The sequence below is a fragment of the Camelina sativa genome, chromosome 18 (genome assembly GCF_030686135.1).
Source record: "Camelina sativa cultivar CO46 ecotype springtype chromosome 18, ASM3068613v1".
Taxonomy (NCBI): Eukaryota; Viridiplantae; Streptophyta; class Magnoliopsida; order Brassicales; family Brassicaceae; genus Camelina; species Camelina sativa.
In genome coordinates, this window is record NC_141897.1 from 416,614 (window position 1) to 438,715 (window position 22,102).

General features: G+C 39.4%; 5 protein-coding genes across 19 annotated transcripts; 1 reads left to right on the forward strand and 4 right to left on the reverse strand.

Annotated features, from left to right (window-relative positions):
• Positions 1-104: 104 nt before the first annotated feature.
• LOC104760142 (protein transport protein SEC16B homolog) lies at positions 105-7,228 on the reverse strand. Of its 2 annotated transcripts, none has more exons than XR_015588948.1 (14): positions 6,829-7,228; positions 4,824-6,606; positions 4,341-4,664; positions 4,119-4,244; positions 3,890-4,012; positions 3,637-3,804; positions 3,035-3,160; positions 2,824-2,958; positions 2,505-2,625; positions 2,311-2,419; positions 1,737-2,057; positions 1,519-1,653; positions 1,154-1,440; positions 105-848 (listed from the first exon to the last, which is right to left on the reverse strand). XR_015588948.1 is itself a non-coding variant. In XM_087499373.1 (14 exons), the coding sequence occupies exons 2-14, from the start codon at positions 6,429-6,431 to the stop codon at positions 398-400; spliced, it is 4,041 nt and encodes a 1,346-aa protein (XP_087355499.1). In that variant the 5' UTR covers positions 6,432-6,606; positions 6,829-7,228; the 3' UTR covers positions 105-397. The 2 variants fall into 2 exon arrangements, 1 of the variants encoding a protein (XP_087355499.1); XM_087499373.1 differs by having other exon boundaries at positions 2,505-2,632.
• A 329-nt stretch (positions 7,229-7,557) lies between these two features.
• LOC104760143 (protein transport protein SEC16A homolog) lies at positions 7,558-14,305 on the reverse strand. Of its 3 annotated transcripts, none has more exons than XR_015588949.1 (13): positions 12,263-14,208; positions 11,749-12,069; positions 11,525-11,653; positions 11,318-11,440; positions 11,064-11,234; positions 10,708-10,842; positions 10,496-10,630; positions 10,208-10,335; positions 10,016-10,124; positions 9,428-9,731; positions 9,064-9,207; positions 8,685-8,983; positions 7,558-8,346 (listed from the first exon to the last, which is right to left on the reverse strand). XR_015588949.1 is itself a non-coding variant. In XM_010483016.3 (13 exons), the coding sequence occupies exons 1-13, from the start codon at positions 13,850-13,852 to the stop codon at positions 7,860-7,862; spliced, it is 4,086 nt and encodes a 1,361-aa protein (XP_010481318.2). In that variant the 5' UTR covers positions 13,853-14,305; the 3' UTR covers positions 7,558-7,859. The 3 variants fall into 3 exon arrangements, 2 of the variants coding, with proteins under 2 accessions (XP_010481318.2, XP_010481317.2); XM_010483016.3 differs by having other exon boundaries at positions 9,064-9,201; positions 9,411-9,731; positions 12,263-14,305; XM_010483015.3 differs by having other exon boundaries at positions 9,411-9,731; positions 12,263-14,302.
• A 457-nt stretch (positions 14,306-14,762) lies between these two features.
• Positions 14,763-16,985, reverse strand: LOC104760144 (WAT1-related protein At5g47470-like). 3 transcript variants are annotated; one of them, XM_087499375.1, is made up of 8 exons: positions 16,895-16,985; positions 16,552-16,790; positions 16,390-16,455; positions 16,185-16,301; positions 15,883-16,105; positions 15,646-15,810; positions 15,415-15,566; positions 14,763-15,319 (listed from the first exon to the last, which is right to left on the reverse strand). In XM_087499375.1, the coding sequence occupies exons 2-8, from the start codon at positions 16,737-16,739 to the stop codon at positions 15,193-15,195; spliced, it is 1,038 nt and encodes a 345-aa protein (XP_087355501.1). In that variant the 5' UTR covers positions 16,740-16,790; positions 16,895-16,985; the 3' UTR covers positions 14,763-15,192. The 3 variants fall into 3 exon arrangements, with proteins under 3 accessions (XP_087355501.1, XP_087355502.1, XP_087355500.1); XM_087499376.1 differs by having other exon boundaries at positions 16,877-16,975; XM_087499374.1 differs by lacking the exon at positions 16,895-16,985 and having other exon boundaries at positions 16,552-16,796.
• A 44-nt stretch (positions 16,986-17,029) lies between these two features.
• Positions 17,030-18,994, forward strand: LOC104763003 (putative pentatricopeptide repeat-containing protein At5g47460). Its single transcript, XM_010486428.3, has one exon. The coding sequence runs from the start codon at positions 17,204-17,206 to the stop codon at positions 18,932-18,934; it is 1,731 nt and encodes a 576-aa protein (XP_010484730.2). The 5' UTR covers positions 17,030-17,203; the 3' UTR covers positions 18,935-18,994.
• LOC104760145 (uncharacterized) lies at positions 18,937-20,970 on the reverse strand. Of its 10 annotated transcripts, none has more exons than XR_762855.3 (5): positions 20,614-20,947; positions 20,339-20,457; positions 19,667-19,713; positions 19,408-19,452; positions 18,937-19,183 (listed from the first exon to the last, which is right to left on the reverse strand). XR_762855.3 is itself a non-coding variant. In XM_010483023.3 (4 exons), the coding sequence occupies exons 1-3, from the start codon at positions 20,787-20,789 to the stop codon at positions 19,706-19,708; spliced, it is 303 nt and encodes a 100-aa protein (XP_010481325.2). In that variant the 5' UTR covers positions 20,790-20,970; the 3' UTR covers positions 18,937-19,183; positions 19,667-19,705. The 10 variants fall into 10 exon arrangements, 5 of the variants coding, with proteins under 5 accessions (XP_010481325.2, XP_010481324.2, XP_010481323.2 ...); XR_015588950.1 differs by having other exon boundaries at positions 19,408-19,467; positions 20,614-20,929; XR_015588951.1 differs by having other exon boundaries at positions 19,408-19,532; positions 20,614-20,929.
• Between the last annotated feature and the right edge of the window lie 1,132 nt (positions 20,971-22,102).

Here is a 22,102-nt window from a genome sequence, read left to right on the forward strand (position 1 = left end):
AATCTAGACATTACTGGCTGGAAAGTTCAACAGTTTCGTACTAAAAAAGGATGTGTAACATTGTGCTGACATAGAAAAAAAATAATGAATAAGAGAGAAAGCGATACATGAAAAATTGGTCAGATTTGACCTTATTATATATTGAGAAAAACAAAAAGGTACAGTTTTGCAACTCTCCCGAAGACAACTTTTGGTTCCATTCTCAAAACCCAAATGAAGCAAAGAATCATCTATACAAAGTACAAACTACCATTATATATATTGCCTGCCCCTGAAGAAGACGAAGGCGGCGTAAATTCCAAGCTCCATGTTTCCCTCATGGATTGGTTTCTGTGAGACAATTTTCCTACCTCTGACAGTGACCAAAAACTGCTGAGTCGTGACTTAGAGTCGTGACTTAGAGTTCCACTTCCTGAAGCTCCTCTCCTAAGCTGCTGCTGCTACCGTTGAGTAGGACTGGTTTGAAGGTTGATGGACTAGTCGGAGGCGTAAACGAAGTGTTGAAGTTTCCACTCCATGAGGCTGTTCTTCTGGAAGCCGGAGGCTGATGATCCCCGTTGACACTTATTCCCAATCCATTTCTTTGGATGTTATCCATACTTGGATGTCTCTGCATCATCATTGGTGGTGGAGCCCTTGAGGAGGCTACTACTTCATCTGCCGAGTTGTCCTCCTGTCTGGCTTCAACAGCAGCCGCGTCCATCACCTGGTCGTTTGAAAACGATGCAGGTGCTGCTGGAACAAAGAATTTTGCTTTTGCGGGGATTGGTGGTTTTGCAGTTTGTACGGAAGGTGACTGAAACATGGTCTGAGAGTTTCCACGGCCTTGATTGAAGGTGTCAACATATCTGCACAAAAAGAGAGGAAAATGATTAACTCTAAGCATGCGTATTATCTTCAGTAAAACACTAACAAGACAGCAAACACTTACACTCAAAAACATTACAACTCACAGCTATAGAACGGCAACTACAATCAAGAAAATTATGCTTATTTCATACTGAATGATTCATCTTTTACACTTTCCTAGTAGTAAAACCAAGTGTGGCTTATAATCCCTCCCTAATGTGACGGTACAATTGCGCTCATGGTTTAGAATCCAGAATAGTCTCCATACAATATAATTCTAAAGTGCCTCAAGCTATTTGTTTACCTTGCTCGCACACCCGTACGCCCACGAGCTGAGAATTGATTCGAACCGTGTGAGATTGGTGGGATTCCGGAAGAATTATCTGATGGAGTTGGGCCGCCAGAGCTCCAGTTCCCATTAGATGTATTCACGTCAGATTTGTTTTCATAACCCGACGAGTTGTTTTGGAATGAGCCTATTGTAGGAGGAGGAGGCAGTGCAGCTTCCTCAGCTGGGGATTCCACACCTTTTTCCACCCATCTCTTTAGATTATCGTCATAGTAGAATTGATTTTCTGCCCCCAATTTTGCCTTAACCCAAAGCATGAACCAAAAAAATTAGAATAAGTTCAAGAGATATCATCACGACCAAAGCATTTAGCAGTATACCTCTTTGGATGACCGAGCTAAGACCCTCCCTACACTTTCCAGCATGCGACTAAACCGCGAACCTGCCACAGTCCCAGAGGATTTCAACTTTTTCACCCCGTCAACTGCCTTTTCTTTCGAGGAGCCAGCCATATCCTAGAAAAAGGGAAATCTTTTCTAAATTCCATATTTTAAATTATTTATTAGCGGTGATAAGATAATGGTTTTCTGGTATAGACCTGTATTGGCGTTCTACCAAAATCTGGCTCTGATACACTTCTAGTATGTACTGCCATTCTCCTTCCATTCCCACCCGACTCATGTATGGGTTCCATTGAAGCAGGGGGCATCAGTGATGACATTGTATTAACTGATTGACTATATGGTAACTTAGTGGCTTCCTGCTGTTGATGTTGATACTCATTTCCCTGTAGGTTTCCTTTGGTTGAATGTGGTGCAGGTGGTGGCATACCCCCAACAGCACGATGTGCTCTACTATCAAAAAAGTTCAGCAGTTTTCCAACAAGTTTTGCCGGGGCCAAATTCTCTGTATACCCGCACTGAAATAGAGATGCATTGTTAAGTTGCATCATTAAAGAAAAGATTACGCCTTAGATTATTCCAAGTTTTATGGATGTTCATACGGCTGAGTTTCATTTTCACAATTAAAATCAATGGAAAGGAACTCACAGATGTAAATCTTATTTTACATTTCCATTTATATGAATAGAAAACTAACAGATGTAAATCAACCAGAAAAAAATCAACAGTTCTATGAAGTTCTATTGGAACCAGAAGTAGAGTAGGTTGTACCTGTTGGTGAATACGGATTCTCTCTTCAAGAGATGAAACAAACTGTTTCCACATTTCCACTTCAGGTGATCGCCCAGTCTTGAGGCATTTTATTACTGATTGACAGTATCTGATTCAGCCAAAGCACACAGGACATCAGAAAACCATTACACAGCTTAACAAAGGAGTAGATGATGGAAAGTGAATCTCCTTACTTCAGTGCAGTCGAGAGTTTACCAACTTCAGCCAGCATATGGGCATATATGACTTTATATGGCTGAAACGGTATCAGGGTATACTGAGAGTTTCCCAGCGTCTTAGAGTATTCATATAACTCTGTTCTCTGACCATGCAAAGGTCAATCGACGAATCAAGTAATCATCAAACAATTAAAGAAAAGAATGGTGTTCTCCATGAATTTCGTTGGAGTATCTATGCAACATATTTGAGGAACATGGATGGTATTTATGATAAACATACAATTGTGCGGCTAGTATGATGATAACTAAAAGCCAAAATTATAAAAACAATCACCTGTATAGCCTCTGGACTTGCATATGTTCGAGGATATTTCCAGTGATCCGCTCCAACCAGGCAGAGTCTGGCGCTTTCTGAGTATGGATCAAAGTTCTTATCCGCAATTAAATAACAAATATGCGCCGCAATTATCTGATTCATAACAGTAGTTCAAATGTCATGATAAAGTTTTCATGAAGTAAAACAACACAACAAGGCAGAAAACCACCTCGCCCCTTTCTTTCCACATGCAATCTCCAAGATGAGTAATGACAAGCTCATCATCTATTGTTCTGTTAGCAGTTATTATACCCAAGTTTTCTTCCCAACTGTCAAGCATGCTAGTACTTCCAAACTGCAATTCAAGGAAACAAAGAGACATTACTAACAAGTTCTCCAGGCAGAACTTCATAAGAAAATATGTCGTTTGCAAAGGTAGTGTAACGTAGTTCCCAATGTAGAGAAATATTTCTTCTCTTGCAGTGTCTTCTCAGAGTTCTCACTGTCTATAAAATTCTCGACTAATCATAGTAATTAATATCTAGTATTTGGTGGAGATTGATTGATTAGCATTTTAATCATGAGGTGATTGTATTTTTCTTATTCGGGATTTGGGGTTTTCCTATTTCCTATCTAATAAGCTCTTGAAAAGCAGTAGGGGTTATGTTTTTATCGGATTCTTGGAAGGAACAATAGATTTTACCTATTTAGAATTTAATACTTTGTACTCCTCAGTACAAGTTTTCATTGTGATCTCTCCATCTTTTGTCAACAAGTTTCAAAGTTTTTTACATTATCTTACTGATACGAAATAGATGGTTTATGCATTACCTGAGGTTGTGGAGGCACATTTATGGAACCAGGAAAAGAGAGATCACTTGTACTTCCAGTTGAGAAAACTTCAGCTGGTTGCCCTGCAACCAGCAGGCATAATGTTCGTAAAGGTGACCCGGGAACCAGCTGACGAAGGGCCATTTGTTTCACAGTGTCAACATAGAACTGCATCAATTAAGATATCGACCAAGTCAGTCCACCAAGCACCACAGTGGAATGCTTAGTTCTATAGCAATCAAGAGATAAAAACCTGTTGCCCAAGTTGTGCCGCGATAACAAGTGCTGGTCCCCATAAATGACCTTCTTGTGCACACTGGAGAGCCTCCATCTTCCTACCAGAAGCCAGAAGAGTCTGAACCTCTGAAGCAATTACCTGGGGAATTCTTCCAAATGAGTTAATTAGCAAAATCCAGACTATGTTAACTTTAGAATCATTATCATCGAAAGATAAAATACCAGATATGATGTCCAATACTCACTTGCATTTGTGATTCAGGTGGTAAATGCTGTAAGCATTGGCTAATAGGACCATAACCATTTTGTACACCATCTTTCTTGGCATTTGCAAAAAGTTTAGCTACGGCAGCTTCAGCAGAGTCCGTTTCCTGTTTGCAGTGTACAGAAAAGGATGAGAAAATTGTAATACATATCAAATATTTCCTTAAGACAAGAACGGACAAGACAACTCATGAATTTCTCACCTTTTGCGATGCATCAGTACCAAAAGGAGACCGGAGTTTCCCATAATACTGACAAGATATTCTTAGCAAAGAAAGGAGCATCTTTAAAAGTTTCCCTCTTGAAAAATCCATGTTGGAAGATTCACAATTCAAAATTTTCTCATCAAGCCACTTATGTAAGTCTTTACTTCCAGCATTTCCTCCTACCAAGGGACCTGGAATAGATTGTTGATCCAGACAATTGAAGTAGCTCAAAGAGTTTTCCCCGAGACTTGAATAAGAGGCACTCCCAGTAATAATTTCTGCCAAGTTTAAGACAGAGATATAGCTTCCTCCAGTTCCATTCTGAGTCGGATAGAAAAAGGTCAGCATTGAAAAAATTCTCACAATTCATTTTATGAGGTTAACAGGAGAATGTCTTTCATACATGTTCTATGATGAGCATAATATAAACTTGCGTGGAGTGTAAAATAACCTAATGAAAAATACCACTTCGGTTCTAACCTGACTTCCAAATGATGAACTCTGGAGAGAACCACTGTCATCCTTCATAACAATAAGCTTTCCTCCAAATCCAAAATTGACAAGTGCATGTGGTGGACGCCCATCAGATGATCTTACTGCACTTGGGGAGAAAAGCTGATTGTTCTGGAATGATTGTGAAGCATTATTTACAGAATTCTGTCTACTATAGAAATCATTCGAGAAACTCATAGGTCCATTCTGCGTGACACTAGCCACATTCGTATGCTGAGGTATGAAGCTCTCAACGCCAATCTCATTTGGCTTGAACTGTTCAGCCACAGATCCTGTACTGTACAAATTATTTACTTGCTGGTTCCCTCCGAAGTTTGATAATGATGCAGAAGTTACAGCCGCCTCAGCGTTACCTGCATTTTCTGATTGCCAAGTGTTTGTAGTCTGCTGATTGTTGGCATAGTACGATTGATCCCAATTTCCATGTTGGCTCTGGGTATCAAATTCTTGCGTTCTGAGTGTCTGCTTTTTATCGTAAACATCATGTACGTTACTCTCTCTAGTATGGTACATAGCTGCAAGAGAACTGCCATTCTGAACATGCTGATCATTAGCTTGACCAGTAGTTTGAAAAGCCTGGTTGTAGCTGTCCAGAGAGCGCCACTCTTGAGCAATTGTGTCATAGTACCATCCCGGATATTGGGAGTCAAAGACCATGTGTTCCGGATACCCATTGTTCACTTGTGAAACCTGGTTCCAAGTAGACACATTCTCAACTGTGCCAGCCACTGCGGAAGTTGTACTCTGTCTCTGATAAGCAACATCCAAGTTATTAGCAGAAATGTTATCCCAGTTACTCGTTGTTGAGTTTTCATAGCCCTCATGTGAATTAATGCTTGCATCATGACCATCAACTTGATACCATTGGCCAGTACTTTCATCATATTTCCATCCAGGGTAGAGATTTTCCCAAGATTGACTATTATCTACGTACTGCCCACTTGCAGAATCGTGATGCACTTGACCCTGATGTTGGTCAGAACCTGGGGAATTATCTAAACCATCTCTTGTGTTCATCGTATCATTGGATACCAAGTTTCCCCCGGTGGCCACAGCTCCTTGTGCCTTTCCCTGTAAACTTCCTGCAGTTCCATCCAACTCAGTGAAGAAATCAGAGTATGAACCAAACCCACGACCGTCATTAACAGATAAATCGGCATCAAACGAACCCCAATCAAGCTCCTTAACCCCAGGAATCCCGGGCTCATTAACTAGCTTGCTTTCTTTTGCTGTATCAGATAGTGGAATCTCAGCTACCTCTGATCTTATTTCATCGTCTCTGTTGACAAATTGAACAGGATCCAGGGCAGTGGATGAAGGATCGTCGTCTATTCCCAGAGAACTACTTGCGCCCTCATTCAATGTGTCAACTCCATCAGGCACAGGAGGATCTTTGGCAATGGAGAGATTAGAAAAAGCTCCGGTGTCATCGGAGTCACTTCCGTAGTCGAATTTCAGGTCTGAGGCAGAGGATGAAGCCTGAGCTTGGGTGGGAGAAAAGGCATCATCAACAAGCTTGTCGAAGAAATCCTCATCCGTTTGATCCTCCAGCAGGAACTGAGAAGCCGAAGCCATCAATCCAAAACGAGATAAAAAAATCACACCGCGCAAGTAGTTCTAATAATGCCGAAGGAAGTAGTTCTATAGAACAAATCGATCAAGTGGAGCATGACGATGCCATTAAGACTCCGATCCAAAACCTAGAAGAAGAATTCGTCGGCGAAAAATTCCGATCCACCCAAATTTGTAACTTTCCAAAAAAAAAAAAAAAAACTGTTACGTCTAATTGAAGCCTTTTGTTTCCATCTCACAGCCTACACAATAGATGATGATGTATTCCCCCAAAATTGTCTTCCAGTATGATTCGAGTTATGTCTTCCTATTAACGTTTCTATATATGCATCCAACATGGCGGACCCGATCTGTTGGAAGGGATCATCAAATGCAAAGATCTGTGTCTTAAAAAACTTACAGATTTTACGAAATCTCAAAAACGGGAGCTTCTCCGGCAACGTTTCTTTGTGACGACAGCTAGAACACACAGACAGAGAGATTTCTCTAAGCAGCTACGCTTTATTTTCCAGTTTCCTTTTTCAGATTCTACGCAAGAATCGGTTAGCTGGAAGATGCTCACGACGTGTTTGACGAAATTACTGATCCAGATGTGATGTGATATATATCGGAAGGAAGAAGAAGACATATATAATTGGATTCTGGTTTTTTTTTTTTTTTTTTTTTTCCTTTTACGTTGGAGGAAGAAGAAGAAGAAGAAGACCTTTCTCTCTCTCTCTCTCTCTCTCTCTCTCTCTTTGTGTCTTCTAAAGCTCCACACAGATCTGATGAATACAACGGTAGCCATTGGATCGCTCCTTAACCGACCGGTTCATCCGTTAATTAACTATATAGCTGAGATCGGACAAACTAAATAAATTATATATAAAATAAAAATAAAAACACGGCCCAATGATTAATGGCCAGCCCACATAAAACAAAAGACCAAATGAATAGGCAGGCAGGCAGGCACGTGCGTGGCCAAGATGCTCGCTAGTCGATACCACCGGTTTTTTCTTTCAAGGTCCACGTTTCCGGACCAAAGCTCGCGTTGAACCACACTATTTCGGACACTAAAGTTTTTTTGCTTATTTGTTTTTTTTTTTTTAATAATAAGGGTAAACAAAAATTTGGATTGATGAAAATCGAATTTAACAAAGAGAAAATATTAATGAATATATATTATTGTGCAACTTCTGAAGTCTGTTAACAAAGAGAAATTAATGAATTTTATATTTAGAAAAAAAAAAAAAAAAAAAAAAAGCAAATGATACAAACTGCATACTACATATTGCCCCCCTATCGTTGACAGAAGCAGAGTAAGTGTTCCATATATTTTGGGTAACTCATGGATTAACATTTGATTGATTGATCGGATCTACCTGTGACTGTCAGTGAGCAAAACTTCTTTTTTTTTTTTTTTTTTTTTGTTGATATTACAGATTTTTCAACTTACAGTTCCACTTCCTGAAGCTCCTCTCCTAAGCTGCTACTGCTACTATTGAGCGGGCTTGGTTTATATGTTGATGCACTCGTTGGGGACATAAACGAGGTGTTGACGCTTCCGCTCCATGAAGCTGTTCTTCTTGAACCTGAAGGAGGAAGATCACCATCTAGGCTTATTCCTGATCCACTTCTTCTCATGTTGTCTAGACTTGGAAATCTCTGCATTGTCATCGGAGATGGTGTAGGGGACTGGAATGACGACTGGCGTGGGGGTGGAGCGCCTGCAGAGCCTACTACTGCTTCATCTCCTGAGTTCTCCTGTCTTGTTTCAGCACTAACCGATTCCATTACCTGGTCGTTTGCAAACGATGCAGGTGCTGCTGGGACGAAGAATTTTGTTTTTGCAGGAATTGGTGGTTTAGCAGATTGTACGGGAGGTGACTGAAACATGCTCGACGAGTTTCCACGGCCTTGATTGTAGGTGTCAACGTATCTGCCCCGAGAATAAGAGTTAAATTATCAGTTCTAAGCATGCACCTTATCTACAGTAAAACACTAACAAAGGAACATTTGATTCAGCAGCATTTTTCTTTAGTAATCTATCAGACAAATCATAACTAATTATTTAGCTGCACAACTAGTAACTGCAATCAAGAAAAATATGGTCACTTATATTCTCACACGCAAAGCTCTAATAAATCAAAGGTCACTTATATTCTCTCCTTAATGCTATTCTAATCTGACACTACATTTATGCTCATGATTTAGGATTTAGGATCCAGGATAATCTTCACAGATTAATATCTGAATTTTCTCAAACGGCCTGCTTACCTTGCACGCACACCCATACGCCCACGAGCTGAGAATTGGTTCGAGCTCTGTGAGACTGGTGGGGCTCCAGACGAACTTTCCGACGGAGTTGGGCTGCCACTACTCCAGCTCCCACCAGTAGGAGACATCTCGTTCTTCATGTCAGATTTGTTTTCATAGCCCAATGAGTTGCTTCGTGATACGCCTAACGTTGGAGGAGGAGGTAGTGCAGCTTCCTCAGCTGGCGGTTCCACACCTCTTTGCACCCATATCTTTCGGTTATCATCATAGTAGAACTGATTCTCCTCACCCAGTTTTGCCTTCACCCAAAGCATGATTCACAATGATTAGAATAAGTTCAAGAAGATACATCACGATCTTAATATCTAGCAAGGTGCACCTCTTTAGATGGCCGAGAGAAGAACTTCCCCACAGCGTTCTTCATTATGACATTAAGGCTAAACCGAGAACTTGGGACACTCCGAGTTGATTTCACCTGTGTCACCCCATCAGCAGCTTTGTCTTTTGCGGAGTTAGCCTGATCCTATCAGAAAAAGGTAAATATTTCAGCAATAAGCAATGGTTTTCTAAACCCAATTTGGTTGGTAAAGTTGGAAAGCCTCCTTAGGACTACTCGATTCAGAGAATTATCCGAGGTAGGGAGGCGGCAATGGGGAGATTACATGATGAGGACATCTGTTGCTGATAAAAAAGAAGAAAAAGAAATGGTTTTCTAGTGATATAGACCTGTATTGGCGTCCTACCAAAATCTGGCTCTGATACACTTCTAGAATGTGCCGCCATTGTCCTCCCGTTCACACCCCACTCATGTACGGGTTCAATTGAAGCAGGTGGTATCAATGATGACATTGTATTAGCCGATTGACTATATGGTAACTTCGCCGCTTCCTGCTGTTGATGTTGATACTCATTTATCTGTAGGTTTCCAGTTGTTGAATGTGGTGCAGGTGGTGGCATGCCCCCAACAACACGATTTGCTGCACTATCAATAAAGCCCATAAGTTTTCCAACAAGTTTTGCTGGGGCCAAATTCACAGCATACCCGCCCTGAAATAGAAATGTCTAATTAGGTTGGATCATTAGTAAAAAAAAAAAGAAGCTTTACATTATTCCCAGTTGTATGGATATCCATAAAGTTTAAATTTCTTTTTTTACATCTTTAATCGAAGTACACCTCACAGACGTAATTCTTATTCACAGTTGCAATTTCTTTTTCTGGCAACTTGCACATTTCCATTAAAAGGAAAAGGCAGCTAACAGATGTAAAAGACACCGGAAAAATCAACTGTTTTATGTAATTCTATTGGAACCAGAAGTTTTGTAAGTTCTACCTGTTGATGGATACGGATTCTCTCTTCAAGAGATAGAACAAACTGTTTCAACATTTCTCCTTCAGATGATCGACCAGTCTTGAGGCATTTTAATACTGCTTGACAATACCTGTAACAGCCACAGATGAACGACATCAAGAAGCCGTATACAGTCTAACCAAGGAGTAGATGATGGAAAGTGAATCTTCTTACTTTTGTGCAGCCGAAAGTTTACCAACTTCAGCCAGCATATGGGCATATATGATTTTATATGGTTGAAACGACGACAGGATATACTGAGAGTTTCCCAGCGCCTTGGAGTATTCATATAACTCTGTTCTCTGCCCATGTACAGATCAATCGACGAATCAAGACAATATCAAACAAGAAAAAGAATAGTGTACTCCATGAATTTCGTCAGAGTTTCTATTCATGATATTCTCAAAATAGAATCTTCCGTCTAGTATTCTGATAACTAAAATCCAGTGTTAAAAAAATCACCTGTATAGCCTCGGGACTTGCATATGTTCGAGGACATTTCCAATGGTCCGCCCCAACAAGGCAGATTCTGGCGCTTTCTGAGTATGGATCAAATTCCATATCCGCGATTAAATAACAAATATGCGCCGCAATTATCTGATTCATAACAGTAATGTAAATGTCATTATAAAGTCTTCCATAAAGTAAAACAATACAACAAGGCAGAGAACCACCTCTCCCCGTTCTTTCCATATGTTATCTCCAAGATTAGTAATCACAAGCTCATCACCTGTGGTTCTGTTAGCAGTTATTATACCCAAATTCTCTTCCCAATTGTCAAGCATGCACTGCATGCTACTACTTCCAAACTGAATTTCAAGGAAACAAAGAGACATTATTAAAAAGCTCCCTGTGGCAGAGTTGCAGAAGAAAATATGTCCTTTGAAATCAAAGAGTGAACTAGGTCCCTGTGGTAGAGAACTGTCTCTACCCTACGTTTTCTGTCATTGCATTTCAAGTTTATTTTTTCTCACTTTAATCTATCACATTGACTGACAGGGGAGAAATAAATAGATGGTTAATGTATTACCTGTGGTTGTTGTTGAGGCACATTTACAGAACCAGGAAAATGGATATCGCTTGTACTTCCAGTTGAAAACACTTCTTCTGGTTGTCCAGCAACCAGCAAGCACAATGTTCGTAAAGGTGACCCTGGTATCAGATGGCGCAGGGCCATTTGTTTCACAGTGTCTACATAGAACTGCAATAAAAGACATCAACCATGTCAGTAAAACATCAACGAGAGTGATATGTCTAGATCTATAGCAACCAAGGGAAAGGGACCTGATCCCCAAGTTGTGCCGCGATAACAAGTGCTGGTCCCCATAAATGGCCTTCTTGTGCACATTGTAGAGCCTCCATTTTTCTACCAGAAGCCAGAAGATTCTGAACCTCTGAAGCAGTTACCTGGGAAAATCTTCCACATGAGTTAATCAGGAAAAAACAAAACTTCATCGAAAGAGCATATGGGATTTAATGTCAAATACTCACTTCCATTTGTGATTCAGGTGGTAAATGCTGCAGGCATTGGCTAAAAGGAGTATAACCGCCATTTTGGATGCCATCTTTCTTGGCGAATGCAAAAAGTTTGGCGACTGCTGCTTCTGCAGTATCCGTCTCCTGTTTCAGTGTAAATACCAAGATGAGGAAGTTGCAACCTATACAAATGTTTCCTTTAAGAAAATAATTGACAAGACATCTCATGAATTGCTCACCTTTTGCGATGCATCAGTGCCAAAAGGAGATCGGAGTTTCCCATAATGCTGACAAGATATTTTGAGCAAAGAAAGAAGCATCTTTAAGAGTTTCCCTCTTGAAAAATTCATGTTGGAAGATTCACAATTTAGTAGTCTCTCATCAATCCACTTATGCAACTCTTTGCTTCCAACATTTCCTCCTACCAAAGGACCTGGAAGAGATTGTTGATGCAGACAGCGGAAGTAGCTCAAAGAGTCTTCCCCGGGACTTGAATAAGAGGCACTCCCTGAAATAACTTCTGCCAAGTTTAAGACAGAGACGGTGCTTCCCCCAGTTCCCTTTGAATTCAAATAGAATAAGATCAGCAGTTAAACCAGAATTATATTTCACTTTATTGAGGTTACAATTGGACAATATATTTCATGAATGTTTAATGATAGGCACCCAAAAAAAGTAACAGCTCTACAGTAGTTGGCATAGACTTACCAAGGTGTAAAATAAACTAAAGATAATCCACACATAAGGACTAACCTGACTCCGAAATGATGAATTCTGCAGAAGGCCATTATTATCCTTCAATACAATGAGCTTCCCACCAAACCCAAAATTAACAAGTGCATGTGGTGGACGCCCATCAGATGATCTTCCTGCGCTTGGGGAGAAAAGCTGATTGGTCTGAAAAGATTGTTGAGCATCACCTACAGCTTGCTGTCTACTAAAGGAATGGTTTGAGAAACTCAATGGTCCATTCTGCGTGACACTAGCCACATTCATATGCTGAGGGATGAAGCTCTGAGTTCCAATCACATTTGGCTTAAACTGTTCCGCCGCAGGTTTTAATTGCTGGTTTCCTCCGAAGCTTGATAATGAATCAGAAATTACAGCCGACTCATGTTCACCTGCATTTATTGATTGCCAAGTGTTTGTAGCCTGCTGGTTGTTGGCATGGTAAGATTGGTCCCAACTTCCTTGTTGGCTCTGAATAGCAAATTCTTGCGCTTTGAATGTCTGGTTTTTATCATTAACATTATACATACTGCTCTCGCTATTACTGTGATACATAGCTGTAAGAGCATGACCATTCTGAACATGCTGATCATGAGCTTGACCAGTTACAGATGTTTGAGAAGCCTGGTTGTAGCTGTCCAGAGACCGCCATTCTTGAGCAATTGTATCATAGTACCATCCAGGATACTGCGCGTCAAATACCATGTGTTCTGGATATCCACTGCCCACTTGTGAAACCTGGTTCCAAGTAGACACACTCTTAGTAGTGCCAGCCACTGTAGATGTTGTACTCTGTTTCAGATAAGCAACATCCGAGTTATCAGCAGCAACTGTTGAGTTTATATAACTCTCCTGTGAATTAGCGCTTACATCATGACCATCAACTTGATACCATTGGGCAGTGCTTGCATCATAAGCCCATCCAGGATAGAGATTTTCCCAAGATTGACTGTCATCTACATACTGCCCGCTTGCAGAACCGTGGTGCACTTGACCCTGATGTTGCTCAAACCCTGCCGAATGATCTAAACCAACACTTGTGTTGTTTGTATCATTAGATACTAAATTTCCTCCTGCAGGTCCATCCAACTCAGTGAAGAAATCAGAGTAAGAACCAAACCCACGACCGTCGTTGGCAGATGAATCCGCACAAAACGAACCCCAATCAACCTCCTTAACCCCAGGACTCCCAGATCCGTCGACTAAATTACTTTCTTTTGTTGTTTCAGATAGTAGTGGGATATCATCAACCTCCGATCTCACCACATCATCCTCCCTTAACTTATTGGCATCGCTGCTGACAAGTTGAACAGCTTCCGCGGCGGCAATAGATGAAGAAGGCTCGTCTTTTCCCACCGAGCCACTCGTACCCTCGTTTGCAACAACATGGTTCCCCAAAACCGCTTCGTTCAACGCGACATCTCCATCACCCACAAAATCGTCAGCAACAGAGAGATTCGCAAAAGCTTTGGCATCATCAGAGTCACTGCCGTCGTCTAATTTTAGCTCCTTAGCGGAGGAAGAAGCGGTGGGAGTATAGGAATCATCAACAAGTTTATCGAAGAAATCCTCATCCGTTTGATCCTCCAACAAGAAATCAGCAGTCGAAGCCATCAAATTCGACAACCGGAATCGAAATTAAAAACCCTAACCCTAAAACCCCACAAAAATCACAGAAAGAGATGGATGGATCTGCAAGCTTTCTCGCGAGAGGATCAATTCCAAAAAGAAAGTTTAAAAATTAATAGAAGATCAAAGATCAAATAGAGTAGAGAGTGGTATAGACCGATCCAAATCTAGAAAGGAATCGTCGGTGATTTCCCGGATCTAATCTCCGATTGAAACTCCGATTAGTCGGTGAAATCTTCGAGATCGATTGAGAGAGAGAGAGTCTCTTTGATTTTTTTTTTTTGGATTCTCTTTTCCGAAATTACCCTTTTATATTTATTTGTAAGGGTAACCACAAGATTAATGATTCCTCATAGGGACGATTATGTATGTATTGATGAATCCATTTTTATGACGTCAGCAAAAACAATTAATTCGTTTTTTTTTTTTTTTTTTGGTAACGTTAATGACTATTGACTAGTGAGTAATATAGTAGTATTGACCGCATCACTTATTTCAATATATAAAAGAAAAACACAATAAAGTTACCTTTTCATAACGTTTTACCAAAATAAATTACAGAGAATAAAAATCAATAATGTTGATTAAAAACCCTTAAATTAATAAATAGATCAGAGAAAATGATATAGATTGAGATTGTGTTCCATAAATGATGATGTATAAAAATCTAATTAAAGCATCTCCACAATAATAATAGTATGTATGTTTAAAAATTTCACAAGATAACTTTTCCTCATTATTAATTATCTTCCTGTTTGTTTAATCACCAAAAAAAAAAAAAAAAAAAAAACTTCCTGTTTGTTTAAGGAGTTGTTTATTCAAAGATTAGGTAAATTATACTTACCAAAAAAAAAGATTAGGTAAAATTATTTTAAATTTATCTAAAGACGTTAAAAAGAAAAGATAACTTTGAAATTATGTAAAAATTTGAGTAATTTCACGTTACATTAAAGGGTATTTTCTTAAAACATATTGTAAAAAATCTAAGTTCACTAAATTTGGTATACTAACATTATACACATGCTAATTAGCTTGTCATCTTTGGTGGAGTTATAAGATGATTGATTTAACTCACGAGGAAGGAAAAAAAACATACTATGAAACAAACTTGTAATTCGATATGGTTTGTGACTTCATCCATCATCTTCTATCAATGGTCTGCGAAAAAACTATCAAATCTCTAAATTTCTATTCCCCCCCCCCCCGTTGACTAATAAAAAAAAAATTGATATCCAACTCGATATCCAACTCTCTACCATTTTTTGTTTTTTTCCCATAAATTGATAGAAGAAGAAGAAGAAGATGATACACAACAAAGCAAACAATCAAGAGAGTAGAGGCTTCTTAGAGACAAACTCACTCTCAAAACTCTCAATTTCTGAAAACCCTTCTTTGCCTTTTGCCCATAACACGAGGTATAGCCCTACAAACATCAACACCATCCCTCCCACACTGCAATTTTATTTTTATTTTTTGTTAAATCATTCATTAAAAAAGTAAGAAACTCAAATGTTACCACTTTAAAAGAGTTGTGTGAATGATATTACCTTCCAAGGCTAACGGACTCTCCTAATGTAAAAACGGAGTAAGCAACCGAAATAACAGTAGCGAAAGGACTGAACATTGAAACCAAAACCGGTCCACGTTTCTTCATGGCCCATCCATTAAAGCTAACACATGCTCCACTCACTGTCCCTCCCTGCCATTTCCAATATTATAACCATAAACCAATTTACTTAATGTTATGTATAACGACGACTGATTCATCTGAAACTTACCAGGACAGAATAACCAACGAGGTTACCGAAACTAACAAATGAAGTGGCATGTACTTTTGCTTTTCGGTTTTGTAATAGCAGTACCACCGTTGTTATCAACACTCCTAGTAATGCCGTTATTGCACTTAACGATATCGGTGCTGGAAACTCTGCCAATGCCGACGCCTGCAATAACCGGTTTCTAGAAAATTTATCAAAACTGGTTTTATATGATGATTGATGAGCCATGTTACTTACCTGAAGAACGACGTTGGTTGATAAAACAAAGACGGCTCCAAGAAGGTAGATACAACCGAGGACTCTGTCTCGATCAAACACGAATTCTGAGGCATTATCGTATTCGTTGAGTCTTACCGAAGTGCTGTGCATTAGGCTCATAGTTAAAGCGCCGAACACGCACAACAATGTCCCTAAGATCTTCAATTTGCTGTACACACATTTCAGATTCATCTTCTCTAACCTATCCAGAAAAGAAGACACACTTACTGTTGGAAACACCGTATGAGATCGCATGTTAAAACAAGGATTTAGTTACTCACCCAACGATCCAAGCTATGAAAAAAATGAGACCAGGAGCGAGATTAGGCATCGCTGTCGCCATTGCTGGTGATGTCAACCTGATTCCTTCTAGAAACAGAGACTGGAACAGAGTAACCCTGTTTAAGAAATTGTGCCAATTTTAAACGAAGTATCATACTTTTAAAACGCAACAAAAGAGAGCAAATGGGGGAGGATGATACTGACCCAGCAAAGGCGATCAAAACTAGCTTAACAATCAGCCTCAGACTAAGCTCATTGGGCCATTGCTTCCTTTTTAGAACAACAAACCATTATTTTAATATGTGAAAAGACAAAAGTTTGGTTTTTTCTAAGGTATGTGAAAAAAGTTATCAGGGCAAGGCAAACCTTTCGAAGAGAATGGCGAAAGGGGAGAGGACAATGAAAGTGGCAAATGTAGAGAAGATGACAATGGTAAAAGGGCCGAGACCGAGTGACATCAAATAACTCATGAGCAAAGAATTGCCCGCGTATACGAATTGAACCATTACTAAACCTCCTACTATTACCATCTCTTCTATCATCTCCTTCTTCATCCTCTCCTCCAGGAGACTGAACACCGATTGATACAAATCTAAACACAAAAACTGCATGGCAGGAAATACATCATAATGAATGAGTTTTGGGATAAGATTGCACAAATTACATAAAAAGATTAGAACAAATGAATTACTCTCTATCTCTCCTCTACCTTCCTTCATCCAGAAAATATCTCTGGAATCCTTTCTCTCTCATTCCTTTTACTCTTTCATTAACAAACCCTTCATTTGTTATTCCCACACACCTATCTATATTTGTTACTTTCCATATAAACCTTTTTATGTCTATTTTAAGCCAATTTTTATCCCAACCTTCAATCTCTGTTCTGTTCTGCAATCTTCCCCAAATATAAGAAGATTCATTAAAAAAAAAAAAAAAAAAAAGAGTTACCATTACCAAATGTTTTGGAATTTTTAATACATATGAAGCAGCATCATGGACTAGTCTGTTTAAAAGTCAAATGCTAAGATCTGTGTCGAATAAACTTACAACGAGGAGTCACGTTGGTTCCACTGCCTCTTCGAACTCATGGACTACCATCCTTCCTGCTCTGGCTCGGTTCGGTTCCATCGGCGTATTACGATCTGCCGTTGAATTGATCAATGACGGCGACAAGCCAGATGCTTCTCCACTTGTTCACTTGCTCCGCGTCTCCGGCAACTATGGCTACGTTTCTTTGTGTCAGCAGCTTCATGGTTACGTCACGAAACATGGGTTTGTCTCAGATACGCGTCTTTCCAATTCCCTGATGAGGTTTTACAAGACAAGCGACTCGCTGGAAGATGCTCACAAAATGTTTGACGAAATGCCTGACCCAGACGTCATTTCTTGGAACTCATTGGTTTCTGGTTATGTTCAATCGGGAAGGTTCCAGGAAGGACTCTCTTTGTTTCTTGAACTCCACAGATCTGATGTCTTCCCTAACGAATTCTCTTTTACAGCCGCTTTAGCTGCTTGCTCACGACTGCGTCTCTTGCTGCTTGGAGCCTGTATCCATTCCAAGACTGTGAAGCTTGGCGTAGAAAAAGGCAATGTCGTAGTGGGTAACTGTCTAATTGACATGTACGGTAAATGTGGTTCCATGGATGATGCAGTTTTGGTATTCCAGCAAATGGAAGAAAAGGACACTGTTTCTTGGAATGCCATTGTTGCTTCCTGCTCAAGGAACTGTAAGGTCGAGCTGGGCCTTTGGTTTTTCCACCAAATGCCAAATCCAGATACTGTAACATATAACGAGCTCATCGATGCTTTTGTCAAGTCCGGGGATTTCAGTAATGCCTTTCAGGTTCTATCAGATATGCCAAACCCTAATTCATCTTCATGGAACACTATATTGACTGGCTATGTCAACAGTGATCAATCAGGAGAAGCTACTGAGTTTTTCAAGAAAATGCATTCGTTGGGAGTCAGATTGGATGAGTACAGCTTGTCAATATTTCTGGCCGCCATTGCCACCCTCGCTGTGGTTCCATGGGGAAGCCTTATCCATTCTTGTGCTCTCAAGCTCGGTCTAGATTCTCGAGTTGTTGTCGCAAGTGCTCTCATAGACATGTATTCCAAGTGCGGAATGTTAAAGCAGGCTGAGCTGATCTTTTGGAAGATGCCTAGAAAGAATCTAACTGCGTGGAACGCAATGATCTCTGGATATGCTCGTAATGGCGATTCATCTGAGGCAATCAAGCTCTTTAATCAATTGAAACAAGAAAGATTCATGAAACCTGATCGGTTCACATTCTTGAATCTCTTAGCTGTTTGTTCTCATTGTGAAGTTCCAATGGAAGTCACAGTTGGCTTCTTTGAGATGATGGTCAACGAGTATGGGATCAAACCAAGCATAGAGCACTGTTGTTCTCTTATAAGAGCTATGGGGCAGACAGGAGAGGTTTGGCAGGCAAAAAAGGTGATTCAAGATTTTGGTTTTGGGTATGATAGTGTGGCTTGGAGGGCTTTGCTTGGTTCTTGTAGTGCTCGAAAGGATCTGAAACCTGCCCAAACCGTCGCCGCTAAGATGATTGAGTTGGGGGAAGCTGGTGAGGATGAGTATGTATACATAGTTATGTCGAATCTCTATGCTTACCATGAGAGATGGAGAGAAGTTAGTCAAATTAGGAAGATAATGAGAGAAAAAGGGGTAAAGAAAGAAGTCGGGTCTAGCTGGATTCAAGAGCAAAATGTAGCACTACAGATTTAGTATTGTATTAAGATTTGAGCTTTTGGTTATTTAAATATAATGTCAAGCTAGCTTTGAATCTGGGAGATGAGTTGTGGAAAAGGGTGAAATTGTATTACATTTTTTTTTTCATGAATCGAAAAGAAAATGACATGAGTCTGGAGTCACAAACAAAGAACTTGTCTCTAAGTTTAGAGAAGAACTTTCCTCACTCAATAGTAATAATCTTCATGAATGTATCAGGTCACCTTGGTACTGAAAGGCCCATCTCTACAACAGTAAACAGAAAGAGAATTAAAGGTTAGGACAGAAACAGGAACTGATATTTACCAAGAAGAAAGAAAGACGGATGCTTTGGGCTATATTGATTTCATTGTAAGAAACTTTGGAAAATGTTAAGTAAATCAGATGAACAGTAAACTAGTCAAGCCATCTCATCTAAAATAGCTTCCTAAAATCTAAATGATCACCAAAGCATTGTTGACAGAGCCCACCTTTAAAAACAACTGCAAATACGTCTCACGTGCCATCGATTCCATCTGGGACAAAGAGCACTTTTACAAATTACTAGAGTATATTTGCCACTCTTATACGCAGATCATGAACTAACTTCCCTAGACTGGTGTTCATAGAAAAGAAAAGCAAAAAAACACAATGAAAATCTTAAATTCCACGTTTTCCAGGGTTTATCTATCCTACAGCTTGTATTCCAATATTTCATTTGAATTACTAGAACTAAAAAAAGGTTCATACTTGATAAAGATGCAAGGATCCCACATGGTAACGGTGAAATTATGTGCCTGCATGAACCAAGTACTCATAATTAGACGGACACAATGGCACTAAAGCTCAAAACTCTTTCACAACCCTAGAAACTGATTCACTCAATATATATACTAGTTTTACTAGGGTTAATCCTCCTAGTTGTTATGAGTCAAACGTTAAATCTACCAACACAACATAATACAACTCTGTTCTTACCAAGTAAGAATGTCACAAAACTAAGAATTAACATAAATAAGGAAAAAGCATAGTCAAATGAATCAATCATAGATCTTGACACACTTCATATAAGCAATCAATTATAACATCGAAGCTACTATAAATTTGATCCCTTTTCTCACAGCAATCTAACGTCCTCACATGTAAATGACTAGAAAAGGTTTAAAGTTTTCTAATACAAAACCGACTGCTAAGACCAAAGGTCATGTGTGGAATACATAAAAGTATCAAAATTGTATGTGAGCTCAGTCAATTTAAAAACTGCAACATAGAATTACAAATTGTAAAGACTAACAGAAAGAAGGATCAAAAATAGAGAAGAAAGCACCCAAAAAAAAAAAAAAAAAAAAGAAACGCTATACTCACAAGAAAGAAAGAGCAGAAAAGAGAATTAGAGGTCGGGAGAGGTGCAGCAGAGAGTACCCTGAGAGAGAGCTCGGCTGCTTCTGGAAGTAGTGCTAAGGCAAGACGTCAACCGAGCAGCCGCCACTGTGCTGTGAAGCGGTAACAGCGACTGAACACAACCAAGCTCAGATGGACACCTACATGGAAACGGTAAAACCCGCACATACTCATCAAATGGAAAAAACCCTAAATCGAAGAATTATGAACACCACGGATCAAAGAAATGACAAAATGGGAAGTTGAAATTTTGGAAATTAGGCGATTGATTGAAGTCATGGAAACAGTCGACAGACCTGGAGAAAGAGAATCGGGGAAGAGGAGTAGAAGCAGCGGGTTTAGACGGAATACGAAATCCGGCGGATGAAGCAGCCGGTGAAGATCCGGTGCCAACAGGAGAATTTCGAAGCAAGGATCTGATTGCGGATCTGAGAGACGACACGGATGATCTGTTCATGATTCTGGAAGCCATTGCAAGAGATAGAGACGATGATGCTCGGAAGAAGAAGAAGAAGAAAAAAGTGAGATCGATCTTCGCCCACAGAGAGGTTTATAGGGTTTTAACTTTGAAGGACGGACGGAGTGAAGGAGAAGAAGAAGAAGCTGGAAAATAAAATATCGCTCTGTTTCTTTTGGGTTTTGGAATATATTTTTAATGGGCTTTAATTAGGCCCACCTTTTCACTAAATAACTACTATTGATTAATCACCCTTTTGATGACCCAACCAAAATAAAAATCGGAAAAATATCATTAAAATCACCGAATTAGCATTTTTGTTGATTTAGAGCACAAACTCTAGATTTGGAGGTAAAAAACACAAATCTTTTGTTGACTTCCAAATAATTGGCACACTCTTATTGACATGGCTTTTTGAGGCACAACGTTAAGTGACCAAACGCAAAAATTAAATGTGATTAATTATCTGTTAATGAGATCCGTTAATAGCAAAACGACGCTGTTTAAAACACCCTAAAACTCCCAAATTGAGATATCGATTCTCATTTTCCCTAAATTTCAAACCCCAATCGATAATCTCTTTTCTTCTTCGATTTCTCTTTTCTTCTTCGATTTCTCTTTTCTTCTTCGAGTTCAACAGATGAGTTCTAGCTCAGAGACATTTGTGGTAGCTTCGTTTGACCGTGGAGTGCCATCGAAGTGTGTTTGTGGAGCCAGAGTCATCAGTTGAATTCGCAGAAGAAAATCCAATCGAAGAAGAAAGGAGGAATCACAAATTAGGGTTTGTGATTTGGGGATTTTGGGAGGAATTGATAATCGGGTTTGATTTAGGGATGTAATTAACGGATCTCGTTAACGCCTAATTAACCCCGTTTAATATCTCTGTCTGGCCAGTTAACATTGTGCTTCAAACGGCGAAGCCAACAAGACTTCATGATTTAAATAGAAGTTAATAAAAAAGTGAGGATTTTTTTCAACAAATGAAGACTTCGTGATTTAAATCAACGAAAATGCTAACTTGGAAATTTTAATGACATTTTTCCCAAAATAAAAATATAAGGTGGTAGTATTGGAGTTCTATTTTAATTTCTCTATTTAATGTTTGGTTGAAAAAAAAATATATTAGGTGGGATTGGAATGGGACGGCTAAAAAAAAAAAGTAATAGATCACTTAACAGAGATAGTTTAATTTGCCATCATGGTGGAGTTGGAGCACCTTTCAATATTCAGAAATCAGAATTATACACGTTTGACTAAAAGAAACATAGAATTACCTTTTTATGGGCAAATCACATAATAACATGCATAACTTCGTTTAAGCCCTTTTA

Excerpts from the sequence above, each read along its gene's own strand:
- LOC104760142 (XM_087499373.1), bottom strand. The coding sequence starts at position 6,431 with ATGGCTTCGGCTTCTCAGTTCCTGCTGGAGGATCAAACGGATGAGGAT. Across the intron at positions 2,633-2,823 it reads CAAGTCCAGAGGCTATACAG|AGAACAGAGTTATATGAATA; the intron begins GTGATTGTTTTT and ends TTGCATGGTCAG. Across the intron at positions 2,420-2,504 it reads AAACTCTCGACTGCACTGAA|ATACTGTCAATCAGTAATAA; the intron begins GTAAGGAGATTC and ends TGGCTGAATCAG.
- LOC104760143 (XM_010483015.3), bottom strand. The coding sequence starts at position 13,852 with ATGGCTTCGACTGCTGATTTCTTGTTGGAGGATCAAACGGATGAGGAT. Across the intron at positions 12,070-12,262 it reads ATTCATCATTTCGGAGTCAG|GGAACTGGGGGAAGCACCGT; the intron begins GTTAGTCCTTAT and ends TTGAATTCAAAG. Across the intron at positions 8,347-8,684 it reads CGTATGGGTGTGCGTGCAAG|ATACGTTGACACCTACAATC; the intron begins GTAAGCAGGCCG and ends TTCTCGGGGCAG.
- LOC104760144 (XM_087499374.1), bottom strand. The coding sequence starts at position 16,796 with ATGCAGTTTTTGTGTTTAGATTTGTATCAATCGGTGTTCAGTCTCCTG. Across the intron at positions 16,456-16,551 it reads TTCGCCATTCTCTTCGAAAG|GAAGCAATGGCCCAATGAGC; the intron begins GTTTGCCTTGCC and ends TGTTCTAAAAAG. Across the intron at positions 15,567-15,645 it reads TCGTTGGTTATTCTGTCCTG|GGAGGGACAGTGAGTGGAGC; the intron begins GTAAGTTTCAGA and ends TGGAAATGGCAG.
- LOC104763003 (XM_010486428.3), top strand. The coding sequence starts at position 17,204 with ATGCTAAGATCTGTGTCGAATAAACTTACAACGAGGAGTCACGTTGGT.
- LOC104760145 (XM_010483020.3), bottom strand. The coding sequence starts at position 20,789 with ATGGCTTCCAGAATCATGAACAGATCATCCGTGTCGTCTCTCAGATCC. Across the intron at positions 20,458-20,613 it reads CCCCGATTCTCTTTCTCCAG|GTGTCCATCTGAGCTTGGTT; the intron begins GTCTGTCGACTG and ends GTTTCCATGTAG.